The sequence below is a fragment of the Impatiens glandulifera genome, chromosome 1, assembly GCF_907164915.1.
Source record: "Impatiens glandulifera chromosome 1, dImpGla2.1, whole genome shotgun sequence".
NCBI classification, from domain to species: Eukaryota; Viridiplantae; Streptophyta; class Magnoliopsida; order Ericales; family Balsaminaceae; genus Impatiens; species Impatiens glandulifera.
Genome location: NC_061862.1, coordinates 14,825,800 through 14,848,348, shown reverse-complemented (window position 1 = coordinate 14,848,348; position 22,549 = coordinate 14,825,800). Strand labels below are relative to the sequence as shown.

The window sequence follows — 22,549 nt, the reverse complement described above, 5'->3', positions numbered from 1 at the left end:
TCTCTCGGCCAGACCATTTTGTTGAGGAGTCCTAGCACTAGATAACTCGTGTCTAATACCGGATTCATCAAGAAATGCATTTAATGTACTATTTTTAAATTTGGTTCCTCTATCACTCCTAATACTGTTGATGCGTGTTGATCTTTCATTTTGTAAACGCTTAAGCAATGTAATTAAATTTGATGCGGTTTCACGTTTGGATGCCAAAAATATTACCCATGTATATCTAGAATAATCATCAACAACTACCATAGTGTAAAGCATACCATCTAGATTGACGACCCTAATCGGTAAAAATAGGTCCATGTGAAGGAGATCTAAGCATCGGTTAGACTGAATGTGTCATTTACTCTTAAAAATTGACTTATTTTGTTTACCCATTTGACATGCTGAACAAACCTTATCCTTATTAAATACTATATCAGGAATTCCTTCAACTAGCTTTTTACCGCGAATATAGTTTAAGGTTTTCAAGTTTAGATGATTTAGCCGTTTATGCCATAGCCAAGTTTGATCGGTTTTAGCTACCATACAAACAGGATGTTCTACTTCATTTTTCCAGTCTACCTTGTATATATTTCCAAATCTATTTCCGGTTAGTAGTATGTTACCCTGGGAATTTTTAACTAAGCATGCATGTTTCAGAAATTCTACAGTGTATCCAGCATCACACATTTGGCTAATGCTCAGCAAGTTAAAGTGTAGATTTTCAACTAAAAGTACATTATCAATTGTTAAATTACCATGGACAATCTTACCCTTGCCCACAGTTCTACCTCTTGAGTTATCACCGAAACCAATCATTGCACCGGTTTCTATTCTGATGTCGGTTAGAAAGTTTTTTGTTTCCAGTCATGTGTCTGGAACAACCGCTGTCCAGATACCACTCAGAGTTTCCTAGCCGTTTCTTCATAACCTACAAAATATACATATTTACAACTATTTGGTACCCACATTTACTTGGGTCCACAGGTGATTAGTCCCTTAGGTATCCAGACTTTAATAAGTCGGACGACTTTCCCGGTTATGGTTTTAACTAGTTTTCTTGCACTCGGTTTGGAGTCTTTCTGCTTCCCTAAGAGGGCCTTACTTGGAGGTGGTCTTTGGTTTATCCTATGCGGTCGTGAATTGGCTTGCCTACCTTTGGACCGGTTGGCTTTCCTTTTCTCAGGGTGAAGCCATTTTTCAGAATCAATTGGACCTACATAGATTAGTTTGTCTTCCGGATATGAGGCACTTAATTTCTCTTCGTCGGTTAAGGAACTCTTGACAAAGCTTACAAAGGGGAGATTATCCTTTGTGAGCTTCATTTTGTCGAAGTGGTTCCGGTTGTTGGATCTGTTGTTTTTGTATCCGAGACCAAACATGCACTTAGGGTGTCTATTATAACTACACATTCTGTTCACCATTTCACTGGATCTTTTCCATGCGACTATTTGATACTGGGTTCAGACATCTTCCTCCTCGGTCAGCTCTTGAACTGACTCCTTGAGCTGTTTAGTCTTGGAGGGTATTTTAGGTGCTATCTCGGTTTCCAGGATTCTATCAGGTTGAATGATTTTTGGTTCGGTCAAGGTAGGTGCTATGGGGTCGGTTCTAAAGTTGAGTTGAGTAGGTATTAATGTTAATAGGTTCTTATACTCTACTACCATATCATTTAGTGCATTAAATAATTCATCTTTAGTAAATTCTTCACAGGGAGAGTCAAATACCTGTTCCTCATTTGCCATGAGGCATGTGAGTTCATCATCACTGTCACTGTGAGCCCATAAGCTTCCTCCATCATCGGCTATCAGTGCTTTCTGAACTTCACTTCCTTCACCGGTTTGTTGATAGTTATTTCGGTGATTCTGATCGTTCGGTTTTCGGTCATCTCGTCTTGGTTTTCTACATTCCCACCTGAAATGTCCCAAACAATTGCAGTTATAACATCTAATATTAGATTTATCACCGTAGTTATAGTTGTTGTTTGTCGGTTGGCTTCTCTTCATGAATCTCCCAAACTTTTGTGCAAGCATTGTCATGGCATCCTCGGTGAACTGTTCAGCGGTTCTGATCGGTGCAGGAGCAACCGGTTCTGTGGATGTGACCAATGCTCTGGTTGAGGTTGAGGCTGAGATTTCATCTTCAGTCCTGGATCTCATTTCAAATTCATATGCCTTAAGATCTTCGAATACATCGTGTAGCTTCATCTTGCTTAGACAGTTTGATTCCCTCATCACCATTGTCTTTATGTCCCATGCACTTGGAAGAGATCTTAGCGCTTTCATGATGACTTCCTTGTTGTCATACTTCTTTCCAAGAGTTGATAGCTCGTCTATCACATCTGTGAACCGGTCACTGTATTCCCTCATTGTTTCTCCCGGTCTCATCTTGATGTTTTCAAACTTCTGGGTAGCCACCATTATCTTGTTTTCCCTTGTTCTTTCATTTTCTTCATGAATTTGAATCACCGCTTCCCATATTTCCTTTGCGGTTTTGTAATCTTGGACCTTGCAAAACATATTTCTGTCCAAACCGTTAGAGATGCGGTTTCTGGCATGGTTGTCCAGATTGTTTCTTCTCCTGTCTTCAGCTGTCTAGTCTTTTCTGTCTTTATCAATCTTTACCGGTCCTTCGGTCAGGATGAACTGCATCTCGTCATCAATGGTGATTAAATGCAGGTGCATGCGTGCCTTCCAGTTGGCAAAGTCGTCACCTTCTAGCATTGGGGGCCTATCAAACGACATGATTGCTGGAGTATTGAAACCAACTGCTCTGATACCAATTGATAGGATCTAGATTGCGGCTGGCGGACCGGGGTCTGGCCGGTTAGCGCGTTTCACTCAAAGTTGGTGATTAATCCGGTTAGAGATTAATATCGGGGTTTCAATACTACACAAACTGTCACAAACCCTTGAACCGAGTTCAAGTGCGGAAGTGGTTTGTTTCAGGTTGAAGCAGCACACACACGAGATAGGCAGAACCGGATTTGGATGAAGTCGGTTTGGAGTATAGTAGGTCGGTTTGGGATTCGGTAAGTCAATTCAGATAGAATCGGTTAGAGTATAAGGCAAAAAGTAAATAACAAGACAGGTTTTTATGGATGTTCAGAGATAAAACTCCTACGTCACCCCTTCCTCTCGAAACCGCGAGAAGGATATTCACTAATGAATACACAAACACAATCCGATCGAGGCTTATTTTCTGCTCGATAACACCCGTACAATTTTAACCGAAATTGTAATCGCACTTCAAATAAACACTTAAGCTCTAAATCTTGTAGAGAGATAAACTTGCAATAAATCTTAGAGCTTGTAGTTGGTAGGGCTGGTAACCGTACAATCAGAACTTGGGTTGTTGAAAACTCTTGGAACTACATTTACTCCTCTTCAGCTCCTTCTTTTATAGGTGAAATGTGCCAACGGTCACATTTCATTTCCTTGAATTTGATTGGTTGAGCAGAGGTTCAGTGATTCAGACCTGGCGGTCTAGTCTTCAGACTTGGCGGTCTAGGCTTCTAGTGTATAGGTCAAACCGGCTAGGTTTGTCTTTTACTTAGTATGGCAACTGTCGGTTGGACAGTTGCATGTACCTGGAGGATTGCGCCTCTGATTTATCCTGGAGTGGAAAGATCTTGTCGGACGATCTTCAACAGCCTGCGGATTGTCTTCAGACTTGTATGAATATGGCAATACTAAAGTCTGTCTCTTCGGTATCATCCTCAACAGATACTCGAAGTATTTATTTGTGCTGGTCGATTGTTTATGTTAACTAGATGACTTCCGGTTTTTCCATAACTTCAGATTGACCGAATGTTCAACGGTTCTGGCCTTCTAATTTGACCGGTCTTATCTTCTTGTTTAGTCAGGTTTTTGGTCGGTTGGGTTGCTTGACCGGTTGAGTAACTTGACCAGTTGAATCCTTTAGTTGTTCCTGCACAAAAGATTTGTTTTTGTTGAGTTTTATTTAACCGATCTAATTTTATCTATAATACCATTGTAAAAATCAACATACTTGAGAACCCTGTCCAAATAATTCACACAAAAATAAAGATTTACTAACTTACAAGATAAGAATCAACATATATTTAATACACGTATCGGCCAATCAGCCAATTAGGACATGACCAAAATCTCCTCCCTAGATTAGTATCCTTCCATGAAGTCACCAATATTGTTCTTTTTTCACATAAAAACATGGGCTCCATTATACTATATAACACAAACCAAAAATATGATTATTCAAACAATTGAGAAAGAAAACTTAGACTTCAAATTTATTACATGAAACTCTTTATAGTAAGTTTCATTATACCTAATCAGAAAAAGTATTTGTTATAAGTTTTGCAAATCATTATAACATATAAGATTCAGTACAATCGAACTATTTTAAAATGTTATAAATATGACAATGCCTAAAAAAATGAAGGTAACAATAAAAAATTGGAAACTGGTCAGTTACCACTGGACAAATGTAAAAAAATTGAATAACTAGGTTCTTTTTGGATAATAGTTTTCGGAGTTTCTAATTTTAACCTATCAAATTTTGTCTAAAAAAATAAACCCTGATTTTTTTAAATAAATAAACCCTAACTTTTTCTGAAAATAATATTTACCTGAACTCTGAAGACGTATTAAACCCAAAATACTTTAGGTTTTCACATCCATTAACCTGAAAATCTTGAACTTTATAAGGCTTTGCTATAGATTTTGAAGATTGGATCTTGGTCTTTTGATATCTCTATTGGGGCTAATAGATCAAGAACAAGAGAGATGCTAATCGGGGTTGATGGACTGATAGATCAAGAAGAGAGAGACATAAATAAAATGAAAAAAAACAGTAAAAGGTAAAGTAAAAAGTAAATTAAAAGAAACAGAGTTAAACCTTTCACGTTAATTAAAACGATGTCGTTTTGGAGTTTTAGAACAAATTGAAACAAAACTTGGGACAAATGATCTGAGTCCGCAATTGCATTTGTTACATTACCCTTCAGTCGGGCCTGCTCATGTGCTAATGATGAATTTAGTTATTGACTTCAAAGTTCACACTAAGTTTTTATCACAAAGTATGGTAGAAACTAAGAGATCTCTAAGATGTCTTAGTTATGTAGGTGAATCGGAAAAAAAATGATAACGACGGGGATCAAATATATTGTTCCAAATTTTATGTTCCACTTTTTACCATTTTCACAAAATATGTTGACATATTCTCTCTCTTCATTACTTTTGACTCATTCTATAAAATGATTATTTTTTATGAAGGTGGTACATAGTGAACATGTAATCTGGAACAGTAGAGTAGATTTGAACTCATAACGACGGTGTTAGTGAAAGATGAAGTTAAAGAATTATAGAAGAGAGAATTTGTAAGAGAGAATTTGCTAAAAAAATTTAAGGAATAAAGGACTATATATAACCAGCATCTTATATTTGAAAAGTAAAATAAACTCCAATAAATTAACTATTAACTTCTACTAACTTCTAGACAAGATAAAATAACTAACTACTACTAACTACTGGATAAGATAAGATAAGAAAATGAGTTATACATATCTATATACAATAATAAACTAATAAGAAAAACTAACATTTTTTTAACATACTCTCTTAAATTGGTAACACTAGTATCAATTTACACTTAGATCAACACAAATAATTAACAAATCTCACAGTTTTTCAAAAACATCAAACTTAAGTGGTTTAGTCATGATGCTGCAATTTGTTCTTGAGTATTTCAATACTCTAGATTCACGGTTTCATCCTTTGTAAGTTCACGGAGAAAATGAAACATGACATCTACGTGTTTGCTTCGTCCATGCATCATAAGATTTTTTGATATATTGATTGTTAAATTATTGTCACATAATATAGTGGTAATACCAACAGGAACATGTGTTACTTCCTCAAAAATCTTTCTTAGTCATACAACTTGACAAGCACATAATGCAGCTGCAATGAATTCAGCTTCAGTGGAGGACAAGGATACTACTAGTTGTTTCTTTGAAGACCAAGATACTATTCCAGAACAAAATAAAAAAATATATCTAGAAATATTTTTCCTATCACTTAGGTCCCCGACATAATCACTATCAGTATATGCAATTAAATTTTGTTGTTCTCTTGACTTATAAAAAATCTCAAAGTCCATTGTTCCCTTTAAATATCTAAGTACTCTTTGTTGCAGCAAGATGTGATTCAGTAGGATAGTACATAAATCTAGTAAAAAGACTTACCACAAACATAATATATGAGTACTCTTTGCTGTAGAAAGATGTGATTCAGTAGGACAGTCCATAAATCTAGTAAGAAGACTTACCACAAACATAATATCTTAGTACTATTTATTATAGCAAGATGTGATTCAGTAGGACTATCCATGAATCTAATAAGAAGACTTACCACAAACATAATTTCTGGACTAGTAGTTGTTAAATACATCAGACTCCCCACTATTTGTTTATAAGTAGTATTATCTACCTTCTTTTATTCTTCGAATTTTTCAAGTTTATAACCTGAAACAATAGGATTTAGAACTGTATTAATTTAATCCATATTGAATCTCTCCAAAATCCCATGTGTGTATTTCTTCTGCCCAATAAAAATGTCATATTGCCTCTACAATATCTCAATTCCAAGAAAGAATCTAATTTTTTTCTAAATCAGTCATTTCAAACTCATGTTTCATTGATTTTTTGAAATCAATAAACATATCTTCATTGTTTCCAGTAAATAAAAGATCATCCAGATAAACACATACGATTAGAAACATATCTTTGTCTCCAACTTTGATGAAAAGAGTGTGTTCATATTGACTTCTCTTAAAGCCTTCTTTGCTGAAATAGGTTTCAATCCGATTATACCAAGCTCTAGGGGCATATTATAGACATACAATGCTTTCTTCAACTTGAAGACTTTATGTTCTTGACATTTTTTCTCATATCCAGGTGACTATTGAATAGACTTCTTCATTTAATTCTCTTTACAGAAAGGCTGATTTTACATCAAGTTGATAAATTATCCATTTCTTTAGAGCAACCAATGCAATTACAACTTTAATTGTATCCAATCTAACAACATGTACAAATACCTCATTATAGTCTACTCCATGTTCTTGATTTTATCCTTTTGCGACAAGACGAGCTTTGTAATTATCAACTTTTCGCTCTCATTCAATTTAGTCTTGAATACCCATTTTACACCTATCTTTTTGCTTCAATTGGTAGGTTATTCAAATCCCATGTATTGTTTCTTTCAATAGCCTCGATTTTCATATTCATAACATTTCTTTATTTTGGTGTTCACGACATCACAAAATAATATGAGATTACTATTTATAAGTAATGCTTGATGTATATCATCATTTTCAAATTGATCATCCTCAACTATATAGTCTCTCAACCATATTGGTGGTCTTCTAACCCTTAAAGCCCTCCTTCTGTTATAGTAGTATTGTCTTCTGCAACAACATTAGAAAAATTGTCTTCATCAGCAACATTAGTAGAATTGTCTTCAACAATAACCTGCACATTATCACTGAAAGTATTACTGTTTTTCCCTTGATAATTTATAACATTGTTGGCTACTTTGTCCTTTTTTATATTGACTCTTACTTCATCATCATTTTCTTTTAATAGATGTGAGACCACTTTCCTTTTTAAGACCAGTATTCCAATTCTAGATTTCACGTTCTTCAAACTTCACATCCCTTCTTATAAATATCTTCTTAGTGACTATATTATATAGTTTATAAGCCTTTGATTTTTCATTTATTTCAAGCAATACACACTTTAAACTTTTGTCATCCAATTTTGTTATTTTAACATTAGGAACATGCACAAAAGATATACAACCAAATAATCTGAAGTGTTCCATTGTAGGTTTGTAGCCACTCCAAGCTTCTTATAGAATTATATTCTTTACCATGAATATTGGACTTCTATTTAAAATATACATTCCAATTGACAACTTTTAGCCAGAAGGTTTTTGGAACTTTTCTACTTGAAAGTGTACTTTGTACCATGTTCATAATTGTTTGATTCTTCTTTTCAGAAAATCCATTTTGTCGTGGAGCGTAGGCTGAAGTGAGTTTCTTCTTTATTCCATTATATTGATAGAAATTTACAAAATCATTAGATGTGAATTCTCCTCCACGATCAGTTCTAAGACACTTGAGTTTTATTTCAGTTTACTTTTCAACTCAGTGCTTAAAAATTTTGAAAACCTTGAAAGCCTCTATTTTTTCTATAAAAAAATACACCCATATTTTTCTACTAAAATCATCAATAAAAGTAAACAAATATATTTTATTTCTATTTGATGTAGGATTGATAGGACAGCGAATATCACTATGTACTAATTGAAGTACTTGTTTTGCTATCCATTTTCTTACTTTGGGGGATGGATTCTTTTTTTGGTTTCCTATCAAACAATCTTCATACAAACCTAAAAGAGCTTCAAACTTTGAAAGTCCCTTCACCATGTCAAGTTGTTGAAGAGTTTTTAATCCACTAATACTCAAATGACCACACATTTGATGCCACAACCAAGTTTGACTTTCTATAGATGATAAACATGTCTATTCTTTCTCCATCTGTTGAGAATGGATAATGAAAGTTCTATTTGTTGCCATTTGAGTTGTCATAATTATTCCCTTTTTTGGATGATATATCTGGCACTTTCCATCTTGAAGAAGAATTGTCAAACCTTTTTCTAGTAATTGGTCAACACTAAGCAAATTACTTTTCAGACCAGGAACATAGAAAATATCTTGAATGGTCGGTATAATCCCTTTCACAATGATCCGTACATCTCATTTGCTCTTAGACTCCAGACTTCTATAATCTCCAAATCGGATGATTGCAAGAATTTTTTTATTGAGTCTACAAAATATGTCCTTTTTCCCACACATGTGATTGCTGTAGTCAAAGTCTATAAACCATGATTCTTCTTTATCTCTCACGTTGTTTTTTTCATATGTCATTAATAGAACATCTTCACTAGTTTCAGCAAATTGTGTTTTAATCTCACCTTGTTAGGTTGGACACTCATAAGAAAAGTGTCCAAGTTTGTGGGAATTGTAACACTCAATAGTAGATTTATCAAATAATTATCTGCATCGGCCTCTACCTCTTCCTATATTACCATCATTTCCTCAACCTCTTCTTTTTCCTTGATCAACATATGTATCTTTTAGAGCATGTTCTTATTCAAAAACATGTTCATTCATCCTCTACTCATGAACCAACAAACTGCTTTGCAACATATCAATTGATAGAGTATCAACATTATTTGATTCCTCAATTGAACATACAACATAATAAAATTTAGATGTCATAGATATCAAAATTTTCTCAATAACTACAACATCTTCCATCTTTTCACTGATGACTCTCATTTTATTTGCAATAGTAAGAGTTCTAGCAAAAATAATCACTCACAGATTCTTCTGTCTTCATTTTAACATTTCAACTCTTTGCGGAGAGTTTGTCTTTGTGTTCTTCGCACTCTAATAGATCCTTTATACTTTTGTTTCAAATATTCCCAAATATCCTTTGATGTATCCTTATTAATAATGGTTTCTAAAATCGTTCTATCAATAGCTAGAAAGAGATAATTTTTTACCTTTAAATCTTTTGACCTTACCTCATTAATAACTTTTTGTTATGCATCGATTTGTTCAAATCATCTAACAATTATCTGAATTCCTTCTTCTATTAACCTCCAATACTCTTTGGATCGAAGGAAATTCTCCATTAACATAAACATGTGTCTAGTTTTATATCATTCCATTTCTAGAGCATGCGTCTATGTCATGGGTCCTAAAATTTTTGTATCATTCTGTTTCTTCTGAAATCTGATGATTGGATTCCTACATCAGATCGATCCCCAACTCCTTTATTGTTGCTTTTTCCTTTATTTTCTTCTGTAGAGTCGAGCCTATGCCAATCCCACTTCTCTTCTTTCTATCATCTTCACCAATTTTTTTTGATCCGTCCCTTGTCTATGTCTCAAATAAAAGGTTCTCGCTTTAAGGTCCCGTGATCCTCGCATCCCAAGATAATTTTATATCCTCGTCTCAAGAAATTTGATTTAGGAAATCAGAAGCTTTGTTTTTTTAAAAGGTTTTATGCGCTTCTTGGTATGATATCTTCTGAAAAGAGAGCAAATTGTTGATGAAGAAGAGGAAAAGAAAATGTTTGGGAAATTTGTAGTGCTTGGTCCCCATATGATTTACACAAATCTATAAAAGAAAAACAAAACACAAATTAAAATAATATTGTAAACACTAAACATCCACATACCCAATTTATGAATTTTAAAATGATTTTTTTGAAGAATTAAATTCAAAATAATTAAAACCAAAGGCCAAAACCTAATTAAACAATTAATTGGATTAATTATTGTGATAATTAAATCCTAAATTAATTAAGGATAATACTCAAAAGGAAATAAATAAAATAATTTGGGATAAATGTTGTACTCATTTTTATCTCAAATTAATGTTAGAAAAATCAAAGGGATTAAAATAAATAATTTGGGACAAATGTTATATCCATTTATCCCAAATAAATTATTTATTTTACCCAAAAATATATAAAAATAGACTAAATTAGCAAAATAAATGTCATATTTATTTTAAATATTTTGTATATTTTTAAAGATTTAAAAACAAAGTCAAAAGGGTAAAAGAAAAAACAATTTCAAATAAACCCTTAAGGTTTTAAATAAAAAAACAAATTTGTGATCATGTGTGGCCGAAATTCGAAAGAGTTACTACATTAGGAACCAAAGCCATCAGATAGGCGTTAGATGAAACCACAAGTTGTCTGCGTCGCCCGCTACAACGAAGCAAGGGTGCATCAGCGAAGAAGGGAATTAGTTAACACGCGTGTTAGCCCCGTTAACTGAAACGCGACGAAACACTACGTCGCTAACGGAACGCCAACAGAGCATCCCGCGTTCGCCACTCCTAGATTGTCGTCTTCATCGCAAAGCTAGATGGATAATCATCCGCAACCATCTTTGATTTTTCAAAGATGGAATTTCTTCGTTTCTTGATCATTTGACTCCATTAAAAACTGAAATGATCACCCTACTTCGATGATCATTTCCCTTAAGCCTACGATCTCCATGATGGCTTACACCGACAATTAGTCGGAAAATAGTCAAAACACCATAATGGATGTTTGGTTAATTGAAGCCCACTTGGTCGATCAACCGACCTTGGGAGGCTATTAATAGCCTCCCTTGATGAATCTGAAGGCAAGAGATCATCTTTCAAGCTCTCAGTCTGAATTTTCAGAAAATCCGCCATTAAAGCTCCAAATTTCTAGGTTTTTGAAATTTTCATACCAATCCTTGAAGTTCGGATCCAGACATCCTAAAAGGTTCCCTAAGGTCTAAGGAGTGATCACCAATCCTTGGTAAACTTCCAATCACCCTCTAATCTAATCTTCTAGTTTGAAATTGAAATTTTTATATTTTAGTTTTCATAAGTTTGTATACTTCTTGGGTGTTGAATTTTTTTATTAGAAAACAATCCTAGAATCATTTACAAGCATTCTGTAAAATCTAGAACCGATCAATCGATCTAAAACAAAAACCACAAACTTGAATGTGGAAAATCTTAAAATCGAGTTTTCTTTTCTTGAGTTAATCCTCAAGAACAGCATTCTAGAAAACTTTCCAACATGTTTCTAATGATTATGGGAACTTATTTGGATCATGTTTGATCTATCCCGATCATGTTTGATCAAAATAAAAAATAAATCATAAAAAATAAAAATTTCTAGTTCTTAAATTTGTCCAAATGAACATTTAGTGTTCATGTTTTGGTACCAACCAATCATATGAAGTATAAGTAAGCCATTTGCAGGCTCCTTACACTTTATTAAACTCTAAAAAACTAAAAATCCGATTTTGGTTTCAAAACTGTTTTGATGAAATCGAACATCATCTAGGTTGAATCAAATCTTGAGATGATGTTCATAATGTTCCTAGGAACTTTGTAAAACTACCCCAATCAAAACTGAAACATTTGCAGTTTTGATGTTCTTAGGGACCAAGGATCTTTGGTTAGGACTGAAAGTTCTTACCTAGATATTTCAACCAGGACCGAGGCGTTTGACCGAGGATCTTGACATCCGACCGATAAATCTAGCACCCGACTGAGAATTCTGATACCCACTAAGAATACTAGGCAAGGACCGTGAGGCTTTAGCACCTCGACCGAGAATGCTAAGCAAAGACCAAAGGAATCCTGACCGAGAATGTTGGTCCTAGGGCGTGTTTAGTTGCACTTTTCAAATTCCATTTTTTTTTTTTAATTTTGAGACCTCAAATTATTTTCTAAAAATCCCAAAAAATAGAAAATGATTTCAAAATATTTTTGGAATATTTTGCATGAAATATATTTTTATAAGGGGTCGTTTGGGATTTATTTTTAAAACCCTAATGCTTTTAAATACTGATGTTCTTTATGTATTTTCCTCCTTAGACATCATCAGCAACATGTACTAGCATTTAAATATTGTTATTACAATTTTAAATACACAAAAACATGTGCAAGTCTAAGACCGATAGAATAAGGTTAAAACAAAACGTTATACAACCGATTTTTAAAATGTAAGACTTTATAAAGTAGAGACTGTTTTAAAAATATGTACAGAGTTATAAAGCACGAAAACTATTTCCTAAGTATCAATAAACTTCGAATTAAACGTAACTCTAGTAAAAAATAAGTTTGTACATGTACACATTTTATTGATTTTAAAATTTAATTGGCGACACTGTTTCAAATAAATATTCTTTTAAATTAATTATTTTTAATTAAATACATATTTCCAAAAATCAATTTTTAATTTGATTATTTCAAATCTAAAAGGTTATTTAAACTTGAACCAAAATTAATTATTTTTATAATTAATTTCAGACCATCATGATTTATTTAAAACAATGTCTTATTTAAAAAAATATATTCTGACACGGAAATCGATGTTGAAATTTCTCTAATAAGAGGTCCTCATTAAATTGAGTAACTCGTTATTGAAAAATTGAAAAATAACTTCAAATCCGATTATTTTGTCTTATTTGTTGCTAAGAATGAAACGGACAAAGACTCGAGAAAATACCATCAACAAAATCGGAGGATATGAGCAATAAATGACCTATCAATACTACGAGTCTTATTCGAATGATGAACATGAAAAGAATAGATTTGAAGTCTTCAAATCATTTAATTACACACAATTAGTCTAATTACAGTTATAGATATTTTTAAATAATTTTTAATGCTAAATAAATGTATCACAATAAAATTTACGGATGGATCTAAAAAAGTAAACAAATATATAGTATTGTAATTTGCATATTATTTTTTTTTTTGATAAATCTAAATATCATGTTATCCTAATTTAGTTTTATATATTTAGTAACTCGTCGGGCGGCATGTTTTGCGTCGGGTTAAATGGTTAAGTGTGTTTACGGGCTATATATTTAACCGTTATCTCATTATTCTCTTTCATCCAAAAAAACATAAACAAAAACAAAAAAAATTCAAATAAATAAGAAAAAAAAATTTAAATAATAATTGACATGATAAACAAATTTGTGGGCTGAGTTGGCTGTCTAAAGGCTGAGAATATTTGTTGGGCTGCAAGTGGCATTGTTGGCTGTCAATTGCCATGTTGGATTTTTTAGATATTTAAGTATGTTTGATAAATTTTTATTTAGATAATCCATCGTGTATATAACTTTATTATCAACTAATTAATAAAAATTTAATTGTCAACGAACAAAGACGTAAATAAAGTCTATTAATAAATAATTTCATTTAAAATAATTTTTTATACTAAATAAATATACCAATAATTAAAAATAAATAATAAAATTGTTTAACATGGGTAACAAAATCAGCAACTCTAAAAATAATAAAAAGTTTATTTTTTGTATTCATTTACCAACATTATAAACTTCCTTCCTGGACTGGAGAGATGGCAGACATTCATAACGCAGTCAAAGCCTTCCTGGACTACTATAAAAATTTTTTTATCACCACATTAATATTTTGAATGCAAGATTAGTACTTAGGTTAAGTTTCAAAAAAAAATTAATTTGTTTGAATTATTAAAATAACTCAAACCGAACAATGCCCAAAACACTAAATTCGACAAATCAAATGTTTTTTCGATTTAGATTATAATGTTGGCAGGGACAGTTTTAGGATTAAACTTGGTGTGAATTTGAAAAACATTAATTAATGTAGACTTAAAAAAAATAAAGAAAATTTCTTAATAAAACAAATGAATGAAGGTGAGTTTTGCTTCATTTTTAAATTAGAAAATCAAATATTAAAATAAATTTAAAAAACATTAAAAAATTAGTGGGTTTGCTGTATATATATATATATATATATATATATATATTAAGATAAACTGAAGCTCGGCTGAGCCTTACATATCAGTCATGAATGTCTGTATAACCTATATTGATCGGATCGTATTACGAATGTTAACCCTAAGTTATATACTCGAATTGGAAGACACGCCTCTAAATTTAATGTGTAATCCAAATTTAATTAATAATTGATTTTCCACCCAAATTTAAAGTAGAAGCAAATCTAGCTAACTTAATGACAAAAGAAAGGGACCGAGTGCCCACCATCACAGTCCTTGCTGGCTAGATCCGAACCCATCCACTCAAAACCAATCCATACAATCGGCCATCTTAATTTCCTAAACTTAATTAGCTACTAGTGTTAGTGTTAGAACAATATATTTAATTAGGTTCAAATAAAATAGAGAAATAATAGAATTGAATGAAAGACGAATGAATCCAAATATTAAATAATGAATTCGGTGCAGGAAACGATTCCCCGCAGTTCTTTTTGTCCTCAGATCGATGCCTGATGAACAAACAACTAAATGCATGGCTACGGTACACTAGAAACTAACACATGTTAATTTGTCAGCTGGTCCCAAAAGAATGAGTACAATTACATGCGTTGCATCAAATTATCGCCACATTCTCAATTGATGTGTAATTCATATAAAGGATATATATAAAACATGCATGTTGCATGCAATTAATGTGTCAAGTGCAATAATTTACGTGTCGAATATAAAATTATCCTGTTTCAACTATAAATAAGCATTACCCATCATCATCATCTCATCAACCTTAGCTAGTAAACAAAAATGGCTTTCCTCTCTCTAGGTCTGTTCCTTATGGTCCTCTTCCATGGCTGCACCGCCCAGTTCAGCCCTCATCAGAATCAATGGCAGGCCTTAGGCGGTGCCCAAAGACACAGGCTCCAGGCAAGAACCAGCTGCGACATAGACCGCATCAGCGCCCGCGAGCCCAACCGCAGGTTCTCTGCCGAAGCCGGAGAGACCGAAATCTGGGACCTAGAAAATGAAGAGTTCCTATGTGCAGGTTTTGTAGCCATCCGCTACACCATCCAGCCACGTGGACTTCTCTTGCCATCCTACACAAATGCCCCTCAAATCTCTTACGTCATTCGAGGTATTATAAATTGTATTATTATATAATTAATTAATTAAGCATAAATTGTATGTATGTATGTATGTATGTATGTATGTATAATAAATAAATGTTACGATGAATGAATTAACAGGCAAAGGTATCCAAGGGGCTGTCATTCCAGGCTGCGCTGAGACATTCGAATCCAGTCAAGAATCCGGTTTTCCCGACCGCCACCAGAAGGTTAGAGAAATCCGACAAGGTGATGTTTTGTCTGTCTTTCCCGGAATGACAACATGGGCCTTCAACAACGGCGAGAACCCTCTTGAGTTGATTTCGCTTCTCGATCTCAGCAACGATGCCAACCAGCTCGATCTCAAGATCAGAGTAATTAATTAATTATAATTAATTAATTCTATGTTTTGACAAATTAAAAGGTTAATTAATTAATTAAAAATAATGATAATTAATTAATTAATTAACAGAAATTCTTCTTGGCCGGAAACCCATCGGCGGCGAGAGGAGAAGAGCGCCACGGAGCCCAGACCAAAGAAGCCGGCAACGTTTTCAAGGGAATAGACGAGAAATTCTTGTCTGCCATTTTCAACGTGGATGTTGACACAGCAAGGAAACTAAAGGGAGATGAAGATAACAGAGGCAATATCGTCCGAGTTGAGAAAAACTTTGAAGTTGTATGCCCTAGTTACCAGGGAGAGGAAGCCGAAATGAGAGAGAGGAGACACAACGGTCTTGAAGAAACCGTTTGTACCATGAAGCTGAGTCAGAACATCGACAGTGCTCGTCGCGCTGACGTGTACAACCCACGTGGCGGACGACTCACCACCCTCAACTCTCACCATTTCCCCGCACTCAACACGATCCAACTCAGCGCCGAGAGAGGTGTTCTTTACAGGGTACGTATGTAAATCCATAAAATTAACAAAATGTACATTTTCTTTACAATTCAGCTAACTGATTTTTGTATGCCTGCAGAATGCTATATTGGCTCCATACTGGAACGTGAACGCGCACAGCATGGTGTATATACTACGTGGGAGCGGGAGGATGCAGATTGTGGGTAGCAAGGGAACAGTTTTCGATGAACAGGTTAAGGAAGGACAGATCGTGGTGGTGCCACAAGACTTTGCTTCCATTAAGAAGGCTAGCCAAGATGGCTTGGAATGGATCGCATTCAAGACTAGTGCCAATGCCATGACTAGCCCCATAGCCGGGAGGTTGTCTGTTTTCAGGGGACTGCCCGTGGATGTGCTGATGAATTCTTATGGAATCTCGAGGGAAGAGGCTAGGAACTTGAAGTTCAACAGGGAAGGTTTGAAGGTGTTTGGACCTGGATCCGCCACCAGATCATGAACTAGGGTTTAGGGTTTATGATGATATATGTATACATGTTTTTATGTAATAACAATCAAGCTTTTGGTTATAGAGGCCTTGGTTAACAGAGGCTATTTCTTTTTGAATAAGATACAATTAATGGTTCGTTGCATCCCCATACCTCTCAATCTTTAAGCTCATCCCACAATATTTTGTCAAAAGCCTCCACCAATTCTTTTGGAAAAGAGGGGAAAATCTAAGACCTCACCATACAATCGGCTCTGTTTCACTACTCAATTTTCCTCAGATTTTCAGGTGGGCGTTCACTGTGTGCCAGTGATGAATCCAGTTTTCCAAAAATCCAAAAAATCTGCCTCCAGTCAACTCATGCACTAGAGTCATTTCCGACCACTCAAATAAAAAATCCAAATAGCAAAATGTTGTAAGTATAAGTATATATGGTAATAAAAATATAATAATAATTAAGACAAGCGTGTAGAATATTCTCTCTTCTACTCTAATAATTTCTCTCTATTTCTACAAATTACTTTATCCCATTTATCCGGATTCTTACAATTATTATTTTACTCATTTCTTTAATATTTATTATCTCTAATTTAACGATTAAAATAACTCAATAATTTACAAAAAAAAAAAAAAAAAAAAAAACTCTCACATTAAATATTTTAATAATATGTTTAAATAAACTCTAAACCCTAAATACTAAATTCTAAACCTTAAACCCTAATTAATATCACTGGATTAGTTGAATTATGAATTTATCTCTTTTATTTTTATTTTATTTGTATGACTTTTTAATTCCTTAATTTATCAAATATTTTTTTATTTATTCTTTATGCCTCTTTTTTTTTTTATTATTTTTTTCTATTGACTTATTAATATTTTTTCACAATTAATTTTTTTTTTAATTTCACCACGATCAAAATTATTTAATAAGAATGAAATTATTTAATAAGAAAAGAGGGAAAATAATTAATAAGAGTAGAGAGAAAATAATTAATAAAAGGAGAGAGAATATTCTACGCGCCCACTTAGGCATAGCTGGATCATTCGCTGTCCCAAGTCGCGCTCTATATCATTTTTCATATTGTAATATAACAAACACGTGAGATATAGAGCAGGAGCATTTTCTAACGTGTAATAAAGTAACAAACTAGTAAAAAAAATTTCAATATCAAAGGTTTTTACCGTTGATATTGAACAAAAAATGGTTAGAATTGAATAATAACAACAGTTCAAAAAATGGTTGAAAAACCGTTGATATTGAACAAAAAATGGTTAGTATTGAGTAATAACAACAGTTCAAAAACGGTTGACATCCGTGGATGTGGGCGGTTGTTATTACTCAATAACAACCGTTTTGTGAGCGGTTGTTATTAATCAATATCAACGGTTTTAAAAAAAATGTTGTCATTACTCAATATTAACGGACATAAAACCTATTGTTATTAATCAATAACAACCATTTTTAGGCTATTGTTATTAAGAATCTATAAAAGTGGTTGTAATTTCTTAATTATAATGGTTGTTTGACATTTTTTATTCCAAATTTATAAAAAAAAATTATTTCAATTATTTAATTAAAAATCACTTTAATTATTTTATACAAAATTTCAAATGACAAGATAATTTTTAAATATAATTTCAAAATTAACATTAAAACAATTTAATTCCAATATATACAAATACTACATTTAAATAAAAAAATATTCATAATACAAAATATAAAAAATAATAATTTGATCTTCATCTTTTATCATATATTTCTTCTTCCTTCAGCATAAATCTCCTCTTCTTCATAATTAACTACCTCATCTTTTTCACAATTAATTCCGTCCAAATTTAGTATACCTACATATAAAGACATTTACAACATAAATAATTAAAAATTAAAGTTAATAATATAAATATTGTTGGAGGAATCTGTTTAATCTATTTAACAACTTCTTAGTGTACCTCAAAAACCTGATTATACAATGATAATTTTACCTATAAGGCAAATGAGAAAGAAATTAAGAGCATTGATTTGAATGAGGAGAGTTGTCGCTGAGATTTGAGAGCAATAGGTTGTTGACAGATGAGAGGGAGATTGAGGAAATAATAAGTAATCGAGGTCATAAAAATAAAGGTTGTACAAAGAGAGGTGATTGAGGAGAGAAGAAGTTATCATGGTTGAGAAGAAGTTATTAGATGACGGAGATTTATTTAATTAATTATTTTGTATAATAACCCACGATTTTAATGATATTTTATTTATTTATTTTAATTATATATATATATATATATATATATATATATATTATATTTTAACAAATTTAATTACTTAAATATTATATATATATATATATTAATATATATATATATTTATTAACTATTAAATATTATAAATATAAATTATTAAATTAAAAATATTAAAAAATATTTAATATCAATTATTTTTAAAATGGTAATATTATATATATATTTACTTTATTAAATAACAAATCAAATTAATTTATATAAAAATTTTAAATTTTAAATATATTATATGTATATTTTATTAAATAAATATGAATATTTCAAATTTAATTATATATATATATTTATTTATTTTATTACATAATATATGAAAATATATTATGTTTTTAAATTTAAAATATATTGTCATAAAATTTTAGTTTTTTTACTTATTATTATTATTTAATATTTATATTATATATATATAATTCATATAATTAATTATTAATAAATTCATATATATTTATATAAATAATTATTAATTATATTTTAAATTTAATGATATATATGATTATATATCTTACCTAGTTTCTCTCTAATCTCTAATCTCTAATCTCTAATCTCTAATCTCTAATCTCTAATCTCTAATCTCTCTTCACTTATTAATTTTTTTTTAAATCTTAAATTTTAATTTCTCATTTTTAATAATATTTTTATATTCTTATTAAATATTAAAATTTATTAATATTTTATATTTTTCATAAACACTAAATCTTATTAATATTTTTATTTTTACTTTCCCTAACAAAAATAAAAAAAATATTCGTGTATATATATATATATATATTTTTTATCCTATCTCACTTTTATTCGTCATATAAAATAAATAAAAATAACTCAAAAATTACAATTAAATTCTCATAACAACTTTTAATAAAAATATTAAATAATTTCTTTATTTTTGTTAAAAAAATAAAATTTATTTAAACATTTGCTGCAATAATAAAATATAATATAACAAAATTTATACAAAAGTTTCAGTAATAAAATATGCAAAATAAAAAAATATAAAATGATACGTATCAGAATAAGTCTTATAATAACTATTGATATTTCCCCTTTTATATCAATAATTTTTAAAATAATTATATAGATTTGGTCAATATCAAACTATTGATATAGAGTGGGTTAATATCAACCGTTTTAAAATTTCATTAATATAGATGAGTTAATATTAACCGGAGCTGTTGATATTGAGTGAGGTCAATATCAACCGTTTTAAAATTCCGTTAATACAGATAAGTTAATATCAACCGTTTAAGAGCGGTTGATATTGACCCCTTTTATATCAACGGTTTTTAAGAGCGGTTAATATTGACCCCTTTTATATCAACGATTTTTAAAACGGTTGGTAGTACTCTTTTAATATCAACCGCTTAACAAACGGTTACTATTTTTGGTTACTATTAATGGTTTTTTACTAGTTACCAATAATAGAATCTCTATAATACGTTTAAACACGCAAAATGTTTTTTTTCCTAATTTCTCGAGTTGTAATTAGGTGGCGACTCTATAAAAGTCAAAACTAGTCTAAATCTATGTTTTTAAATGTACTATAATAAAGCCTACCATTTTAGTTCATCGTCTCACTCGAGATCGACTCAAGAGGAATATGAGTTATGGGGCACGACTATCGATAAATGAAAACTCATTCTCGGGAAGAGTCGATTTTTGGCGTTACACTTATCGTTCAAGAACTCATTTAATAAATTCTCAACAAATTTGATCATGATTGTTTAAATTTTTATAAAATTTAATAGTTAGATCATCAATTAAGTTTTTATATGTAAATCTCATTTAAATTTAATGACTATAAGTGAAATGTTTAAAATTTAAAATTTTTGTTTTGACCTTTGAAGTTGGTTCCATGTGTAAATGCATAACATGGAACAAGATTTAACAATTAATGATGAAATAAACAAATGTTTTTCTCTTCTTATTTTACTTTAAAAGTTGGTATAACGTTTTGAAACTCTTCTAATTTAAAATAGTATAATTTTTTTTTATATCTTCTAAAAAAAATTGTACGGCAGAGAAAGCAAGACCACAAATCCCATGTGACCTGCCATGTCGCCCCACGTCGGTATTTAAAAAAAGTAATATAATTTTTTTAATTTTTCCCTTTATTATTCCCGTATTTATGTATTTCTCTGCATTTTTCACTCTTTTCTTTCACTCTCTTCTCTTTGACGATTCAACGATTTCTTCATTTCAGCTTCTGCGACTTAGGCGTCTTCTTCCTTTTCCTTCTGCTTCAGCGGGATGGAATAAAGTCCCTTATCCCGAAGTATTGTTTAGATCTTAGATCTATTTATTACTTAGACCTATATATTATTTAGATTTGTTTATTGTTTAGATTTGATTATTATCTTATTCTTTGTTGTCTACTTCCAAGTTCCATGAACAAACATATCTCTAAATGCTCGTAGAAAGATTGTGAATGCATCTTGCGCTCAGTTTTAAGTTTCTCATAAAATTTCGGGATGTTTTCTTACAAAAATAAAAAAATTCGGGACGTGTTCTCCCGAAAAAATTTCATTTTTGGGAAAAAACGTCTCGAAAATAAAAACTTTTAGGACAAAATATCCCGAAAATGAAAACGTCAATTAGAAGTGCATAACTTTTTTTTTTACGTTTGACGGATTATGACGATTTTTTGTGAAATTGTGTATTTTTCGGAGATCTACGACATCCAAACCACCGAAAGTCGTTTGGGTGACGAAATTTTCAAATTAGACGTGTTTGATGGTTAATTTTATGATTTGTTTATATTTAAATATTTTACAATTAAGGAATGTTTTATAATTTATAGACGACCACCAAACAAATAAGTGTTTTACTTCATTTTTCGAGACAATAAACATATCTAAACAATAAACAGATTTAACTAATGTGTGGATGCCAATAGAATTTTCAAAATCAGTGTTTTGCACAACATTATTCAACTTGTTATAAGATCTCGACTAGGTAAAAAAATAGTCTCTTCAACTTGTCTGTAATAAGTATTGCCTCTCTTAACAATTTATAAACTATGTTTGGGTTCTTACCAATAAGTATAGCCTCAAGGGTGGAAAATACAAGACCATTAATATTGAAATAAAATAATAATAATTGTTATGTATAACTAGATCTGAAAAATGAAATACCATGAGCTAGGGTTTTAGGTTGGGAGATGATTTTCGCTGGAGCCATAGAGGTTTGCGAGAGGGAAATAATTTGAGGATTAATATGGCGAGTTTTGTGTTTGGGATTGTATTTATACTACTAGATATTTTTTTTCTCATGCACATGTGGCAGACTACATAGGATTCTTAGCCTTACTTTCACTACCCCTACCATCCCTCATATTAATATAAATCTTAATGTCCACTATTGTTACTTAGGCCACACACTCTCTCTCTCCTCTCTTATTTTTTTAGAATATTACAAAATATAGTTAGAATAAAGTGCGGATAAGA

The 22,549-nt window shown here is 31.6% G+C and overlaps 1 protein-coding gene across 1 annotated transcript; it reads left to right on the top strand.

Annotated features, from left to right (window-relative positions):
• The first annotated feature begins 15,175 nt into the window (after positions 1–15,175).
• Positions 15,176–16,846, top strand: LOC124918905 (13S globulin seed storage protein 1-like). Its single transcript, XM_047458982.1, has 4 exons — positions 15,176–15,503; positions 15,616–15,848; positions 15,947–16,375; positions 16,455–16,846. The coding sequence occupies exons 1-4, from the start codon at positions 15,176–15,178 to the stop codon at positions 16,830–16,832; spliced, it is 1,368 nt and encodes a 455-aa protein (XP_047314938.1). The 3' UTR covers positions 16,833–16,846.
• Positions 16,847–22,549: the final 5,703 nt, after the last annotated feature.

What these genes read in the sequence shown, in the direction of transcription:
- LOC124918905 (XM_047458982.1), top strand. Translation starts at nt 15,176, where the DNA reads ATGGCTTTCCTCTCTCTAGGTCTGTTCCTTATGGTCCTCTTCCATGGC. An exon ending in AATCTCTTACGTCATTCGAG is followed by an intron (nt 15,504 to 15,615) that starts GTATTATAAATT and finishes ATGAATTAACAG; the next exon opens with GCAAAGGTATCCAAGGGGCT. An exon ending in AGCTCGATCTCAAGATCAGA is followed by an intron (nt 15,849 to 15,946) that starts GTAATTAATTAA and finishes ATTAATTAACAG; the next exon opens with AAATTCTTCTTGGCCGGAAA.